This window comes from Cyprinodon variegatus, unplaced genomic scaffold (assembly GCF_000732505.1).
Source record: "Cyprinodon variegatus isolate N-32 unplaced genomic scaffold, C_variegatus-1.0 Scaffold608, whole genome shotgun sequence".
Lineage (NCBI taxonomy): Eukaryota > Metazoa > Chordata > Actinopteri > Cyprinodontiformes > Cyprinodontidae > Cyprinodon > Cyprinodon variegatus.
Window position 1 is genome coordinate 139,997 of NW_015151061.1, and position 7,791 is coordinate 147,787.

At 38.3% G+C, this 7,791-nt stretch overlaps 1 protein-coding gene across 1 annotated transcript in view; it reads right to left on the reverse strand.

Moving 5' to 3' along the window:
* Positions 1-7,791, reverse strand: part of dnah9 (dynein, axonemal, heavy chain 9) — a 228,899-nt gene that overhangs the window by 119,190 nt on the left and 101,918 nt on the right. Inside the window, exon 47 of the mRNA XM_015392821.1 lies at positions 5,206-5,445. Within this exon, the coding sequence (XP_015248307.1) occupies positions 5,206-5,445 (240 nt within the window). The remainder of the gene's footprint in view (positions 1-5,205; positions 5,446-7,791) is intronic.

Consider the following 7,791-nt stretch of genomic DNA (forward strand, 5'->3'; position numbering starts at 1 on the left):
CTGGCCAGGGTACCTTGTTCTTAATGTTTGCTGTCTCCTCTACATGGCTTTTGAAAAATGATGGACTGGAATTGCTTTAATTCCCAGATTATGCAAATTGTGCCACTGCTCCAAAAATAGAAAAGAATAGAATAAAATACAATAGAATATAATAGAATAGAATACAATAGAATAGAAAATCCCTCTATTGTCCCACAATGGGGAAATTCTGGCGTTTACAGCAGTAAAAATATTATAGAAAAAATGGGCATACAAAATCTAATAAATGATGGGAATTTCGCTGGGAGTTAGGGATGTGGGCTGCCATTTGGCTGGCGATTGACTGGGATGGGCCATCTTGAATGGCTGCTACTGTATGTTAGCCTAGAAACAGAAATGCTTCAGACCAATGAAATGCAGTAACGTGTAAGACATCAACACGTCATCCAGAGGCAGAAGAATGAAGCAAAACAAAAATGGCTGCATCTTTGAAAAAAAAAGGACATGATTTTCACCTTTGTGGTTGGCAAAGATGTTTGCACGTTCACTACAGGATTTGGTAAGAGTTTGATTTATCATTTAACTTCGCTAATTGCAAAACAAATCAACAAAGTGATGCATCAAGCTGCTACTGCTGCCATGTTTGGTTAAAAACTTACAAGATTGATACTGCGTAGAATTAAACGTAAACTACAGAGTATCAATCTGGCTTGTCCCAGGTTAAGACTCTACCACCTGACCAGTGGATCTCTGCAGCTCCTCCTCAGACCTCTTAACTGCTTTTGTAATTACCCTATTTTCTACATCTCACTGTAAGCCACCCACAATTGTTTTTATTAAAAACTGGAAATGTGCATATATAAACCATACCAGGCTATAAACTCTGATATCTACTGAACTGTCTCCCACCAAACCTGTAGGCGGAGCTCTACGTATCACCCCTAGAGGGCTTTCCAGTAGGAGCTTCTAATGATGGAGAACAAAAAAAAAAACATAGCTATGTAACCCTTTTATTTACTTTCTAGTTATGCATTCATTTGTGTTAATGTATCAAATAAGATCCCCATACAATAAGATGAAGTTTGTTTGAAGTTTGCTTGCTTTTTTGAAGCACTGTAACTCTAAGGAACATGCTTTTAACTTTAGCTATTTGCCAAGTAAAGACATAGCAAAGTATGCTCACACAAAACCAAGAAGAGAAACTTGTTCCCCTCTATCCAGATGATTTTGGCTGTCTCTCAGAATCCTCCCTCAATATCTTCTTGCTTCATTCAACTCAGAGGAGAGGGATTAGAGCTCTGGGTGTTGACATGTATCTTCTGTACAGCGCTGTCTGTTTCCATGGGCTGGTTTTCCTCTCTTCCTGACAGCTGCTCTGAGCCCCGAACAACTGACAAATGCACCCAGCTGACTATCCACTGAATATCATACAGACATATAGAGCAGTCAGTCCAGTCTGGGTGCGGTCTCACTGCACCACGAGCCTCATGTACTCTCTTCAGATTCTGTCTTCTCCATCTGCTCCATCCATCTCCCAAACCTACGCCTCCCCCTCCGTAGCTCTCAAGCTTCAAGGAGCTCGTTTAGGTTGACGCGGAGTAGACAGGCAAGTGGATATGCCCGTCGGTCATTACAGTTAACGAACAGTGGCAAACAGCTCTTTGACAACAATCCCTGTTGGACTCCAAACTGTTTGTTTTGGCCTGTTAGAGGAATTTAGCTGCTGTTCTTCACTCTCAGCAAACCCACTTATAAACTGGCCTTATTGATCAACAGGAAAGCTCAAAGGGAGTTGAGATTCAAAGAGAGAGATTATGACAGAAAAAAGGGGATTCACTAAGGACAGAAGTTTTGAAAAAAAGTAAATAAATAAATATATATATATATATATATATATATATATATATATATATATATATATATATATATATATATATATATATATATATATACACACACCGGTATATATATATATATATATATCTGGGAAAAGCTCATACTTAATCCTTCACATAACTAAAAATGGTTTAAGCAAACTTGAAAAACAATTCTCTGAAGACGAAGTCTTGATGCTCAACTGAATTGTCATCTTTTTGTCATATTAACAAAACACCTTTGCACAGACTGCTGCATTCTCTACAGCGCCTTTGAGCCAAGCTTTTTAGCTCATTAGAGTTTATCAACATGAGGCACTTTCTTTGGGCTACATCCCCAAGTTCCAAAAGCTATAAAAAACAAAGTCCTCCAATTATTTCAGTTGAGGCAAACATCTCATAAAGTCCAGCTAGAAAATACCGACCGACAACCGATTAGGCCTCCCGCTCAGAATTAGAGCAAGTGTTCTGTCACAACAAACCCTTTCCTACATCTGTGAGTGCAGAAGACTGTAGATCTGATTGGGGAATTATGACAGAGGGGCAGATGCATGTCAAGACGCTACTCACCTCTTCCCACCTGTCCTGAGGTGTTAAAGCCAGGACCTGAATAAGTAAGGAAGAAAAACTTCAAACGAGCTCATAGAGCCCTTTTTTTTTTTAGCTCCCTCTTATAAAGCTATTGGAGGAAAGGACCAGCCAGCTTTGGCACTGTTTCTTCAGCACAGTTGCCAAATACCTGTTTCGGCCAATTGAAGAGACCACAAAGACTTTGTCAAAGTGATGTGAATGGTGTATTCAAACACTGACTTCAAAGTCTTTACGTAAATTCCCAGCTGTTTGAAGCCAGTGATGTGTGTGATCAAGGGCCTGGAAGCTAAGCCCTGAGGTGTTTGGGGCGTGAGCTGTCAAATAGGAAGGAGGCTTTTATTTTTAAGCCAACAAGCTTCAAATCTGCAACAAATTCGTGCGATTGGTTAACAGGAAAATCTTTAATAAATATTTGATAAATGACATAATTAACTTTAGAAGTATTTGCCATGATAAAACAATATCTGCTTCTTAAAAATGTTTCCCTCTCTTGCCTGTTTGCCAAAATAAATGCTATAAATGTTACTATAAATGTCAGTATCAAGTAAAGATAACTGGGTAAATGCAAACAAAGCAGTACTTAGGTGTGTTACAGCCACTGACCTCCTGAGGCTCTCTCCTTAGTTTTCTTTTCTGTTTGTTTTGCAGGTGAAATATCCCTAAAGCACACAGGAACTCACTTTCTCCTTGTCAGTGGATTCATTAAAGCCTCACTGATCCACTGCCACACCCCTTCCTCTTGGGCATCTCTGACTTTGGTTGAGCGACAAATATTCTGTGGATAGCCTTGGTTTTATATACAGTTATGTTCTAGACAACTTTGTTGGAATTGGAAGTTTTGTACGGGTTCTCTAACATTTTCATTTACTTAGTTTCCTCCTGTTCCAGGGAACTTAGGTAGTGTAATGTACTTTCTTTTTTTCTTTTTTTTTGCCTAATAGGAGTATTTTTCATTTTGGCCAGAAGAGGCATTTCTGATTATTGTTTTGGCATTGGCTACTCTTATAACTATTTACCTTTGTTAAGTATGGAGTTAACACCTCAAAATATTTATCTTTCATGGCAAACTTGTTTAACTTAGCAGTTTTAAGTTCGTTGGTTGCTAAATCTTTATATGTTTTGGCCTTCTACCACCGAGAATTTCTGATTATTTAGTGTGGAAAGACAGATGTCTAAATCAACCTGGTTCTGAGTGTAAAGGTACGAGCATTTTCAACCTCATGAGTTATACCTTTGCAAAAACCTTTTATATCACTTATTTTGAGACAAGGGTGCACATTGGGGCAGCGGGTAGCACTGTTGCATTGCAGCAAGAAGATTCTGGTTTTGATTCCTGGCCAAGGTTCTTTCTGCATGGAGTTTGCATGTTCTACCCGTGCATGCAGGGGTTCTTTAAGTTGTCCATAGATGGGAGTGTGTGCGTGCATGGTTGTGTGTCTCTGCATTTGCCTGCGACAGACTGGCGACCTGTCCAGGGTGTGCCGGAGATCGGCATCAGCCCCACTGTTACTCTAAAAAGGACTAAGTAAGAGCAAATGAATGGGTGAATGATTTTGAAACCTTAGCAGCCTATTCAAGTACATATCCAGTATAAAATTTAAGCCCTGAATTGATGAGGTTGAGCCAAAAGTTTGAGGTGTTGAAAGGTGGACCTACTTGTTTGTTTCTGATCATTGTCGTATGCATAGCCAAAGTGATTCAGCCAGAGGTAAAAAAAAAGTATCATCATTTAGGAATGGCTAAAAGAAGAATTTGTGGTTCCATCAAATTCTGCATGTCATGGTTTCGACATCAAAATCTGACCAAAAAAAGCTAAATCAAAACAAATCCCTGGTGAGAAATGCATAAGCGATTTCACATTTGCAGAATCTTGGGTAGGCAGAGGACGAGATCACTATACATATTTGACTTTAGACTAATGTGTAACTTGCTGAGACAGATTATCTCAAAGTTGTAGCAACACCAACCCATAATTCACCATTCTTATCAGCTGTTAAGTAGATATATCTCTTATTTGAGAATTTGTTTGCACTGAGAATTTGTTTGCACTGAAAATATTCATGCTACATTGGCTTAACCTCAGGATCACAATCACAATTGAACTAAATATTAACTTATGAAAATTACCAGGCACATACAAATACACATATGTTATCCTTCTGGGAATGAAAAGAAAAAAAATGTATACAATTTTATTAGCATAACATTACACCTATATAACTGTATAATGAAAACAGTGCGCTGTGTCCTCAATCCATAAACTCCTAGAAAGAATAATGAAAAATTAACTTCCTATAGCAGAGTGGCTCAAAGCGTTAATTATACAACAGAGAGTGTTAAATGAAAGAGCCTGCCCTCCATTAAAACCGTGGAGGATTTTGACAGAAATATTGCCCCCAAAGCCTCTCCCTTGATAGCATTAACACTCTGATATTATTCATTTAAATACATTTATGTACCCATGGAAAAGCAAATCTATTGTATTCTCCGTTCCACTTATTTCAGAATTATATCCAGCGTTCAGTGCAGCCTCTTAAATCAATAATCATTTAGTGAGAAATTAGTGACAGAAGCCCAGCAAAGCAGAACTGCAGGAGAAGAGAATGGAGGTAAAATATGTATGCCCTTCTTTGAAACAGAGGTGTGGGTGGTGTCGGGGAAAAAGAGCCAAACTTTCAGAGGGCAGCTTTTGACTTCTGCTCAAGAGAAGATTAACCTGAGGTCACTCTTTCCTGATATATTTGGTCCATAAAAGTGTCACCTGAAATATGTTGGAGAGGTCCCGCAGGTTAAAGATGTAGTGGAACTTGACCGCTGTGGGGAGGAAGGCAGAGCAGACGCGTTGATGCAGAACCAGGGCCAACTGGACCAGGGCAGAGCTGCTCCTCTGCAGGGCGGAGTTAAAGCCCTCTCCACTCAGGTGCTGAGACAGGATGGAGCTGTAGATGGTGCTAAGGGCCTCTGCTCCGGGAGAGGACAGGGCAAAGATGCAGAAGTGCCGCTATGGAGAGAAATAAAGAGTAAACAACCCAAGATAACTTGCTGTTCCATACTAATGATGGTAATGCTAAAAAAATTATTTTTGTATGAGTGTCCTTCATCAAATGTACTTGAGTGATCTGTGGAAGGAAACTGCTAATTAATTTGTTATTAGATCCAACACCATCTGGCAGCAGAGTTTGTGACTTCAGCTGTATTTTATAAATTCCCTGCAGCATCACATTTGACTCTATTGACAAAAACAGAATTTAAAACCCCTTCAAGTCCAAAATATGTTCTACTGCCCTGAAGGTAAATGTTTAAGGCTTATCTTATGTCAGAGTGGTTATACAAGCTGATGTGTGTGATTTATTTATTTTTTTTTTCAGTAAACTCATTAATACTATTTATTTAATTTAAGAGCTTCTAACCTCAATAGATGACAATCCAGTAAAAGAAAAGTGTGAGATTTTATTAATTAGTGTCAGTCTTGGTTCTGTTTAAGTTTTCTTTTGAGTTTCCAGTTTCCCTTTGATCCTTGTTTTTCCTTGTTTTCTAGTTTTATTGGTTTAATTCCTATTTTGTGGTGTTTTCTGGATATATTTGAGTTTTTACGTATTTCTTAATTACCCTCTGTTGCCCTCTTGTGCTGGTTTCCTTTTCCCTAGCTCCTTCTAGAATCCTCTGTTCACACCTGCTCCCAATCAGCTCATTAGTCCAGTCTTTGTTCTGTCTCCCATATATACTCTCTCTGTACAGTTCCTCAGGGCTGATTCCTCATTTTTTCTTTGTTCCCCACGTGAGTTTTTCCCATGAAGTTGTCTGGTCCATGTATTGTGTGCTTTGGTTTCTGGATTTTTGCCTCATTTTGTTAATTAAATATATCTAAGAACTCTCCACTGCCTCCTCACCTCTGCATTCGGGTCCCTAAAACCTCAACCCAACCCTGACAGCTAGCCCCTGAATAAAAATATTTTCTTCACATGAATGCATGATGCTGCAAAAAGCAAAAGCTCAAATCATTCCCCTTCCACTATCCTGCTCAACCATTTGCAGAAATGTTTTTAGATGTCACATTGCTAACCCAAGTAAGCAGTGGCATGCAGTAGTAATTTCCTATTATTTGTGATCTTTTTCATTGTAAATGAACTTAAAAGGCTTTGGAAATTTCGTTTTAGCCCCTCCCAGAATAATAAACAAGAACAACAGTTTCTCTTAATCCTAATCTCTTTACATTTAATATTTAAATCTTAAAAAAGTGTGATGCCTTAGTCATCTTACAAAGGCAAGAAATATTCAAGCCAAAAGGAGTTTGGACATCAGTCTGCTGCCAGGATAGTGCTGTGATAAGTTTATGTTTATATTAGAGCATTTTAAATATGTGTCCACTGTCTCTCTGCCAATGCTTTAAGTAAATAATTGGCAGCTAAACGGTTCTTATAGTTGTTCTGCTCTGATACTAACTAATGGTTTTTGGCTGATGGTGCAATAATACAGGAAGGGAAGACATTTATCTTTTCCCTCAACAGCTGTTAAATACACACCCCACCTGAGTCCAGAGAGGATGTTATTTTGTTCTTGCAAAGGGTAAAAACCATCCTTCTGTCTGTATTCTTAGAAGAATAGCTGCCTATGGTGTCCGCACTAAAACATTCCACATGTGAGCCTCTGCTTTGCTCCCAGCCTGCTGCCTGCTTTGTAACCTTTACAAACCAACCTCCCTTTTTTCCATTTGGGTGAGGCAAAGTTACCTTGATGTGTGACACTATCAGTAAGAAGCAATGCCCACTGGAATATTTGCAGTGTCTTCTGTCACACATCTCCGTTTGAACATCTCCTACTATTCTTCACATATACAACACGTTCCTCTCTTTACAGTGTCCTGTGCCATGCCTCTAACAGAGGAATCGCATCAAAATCTTTTGTTTTTTGGCTTTTAAATTCTTAAAACATCCCAACACTTTCAAGCCATGTTTAAAATGAATTGTTTTTAAAACAAAAATACAAAAAAAATCAATATTTGAAGTGTGATTGTTCATCTTCGTGGCATTCTGAGTATTAGCTTCAGGCGAAATCCTGATGGATGACGACCCAGTCCTTTTTCACCTGAGTCTAAAGTTGATCAGTTTGTTGGAATCTGTGTCAAAGAGCTTTTTAATAAACTGACTAAAGAGCATAAAGGGTTTATATAAAAAAAAAAAAAACTGTTGTGTTGTTTAAAATGGTTTGCTGATAGACTCCTTTTCAGTTAGAACACATTGTGATGTATTTCTGCGGGGTGAGCTTAGCTTGAGGCTGAAAGATATATATATATATATATATATATATATATATATATATATATATATATATATATATATATATATAT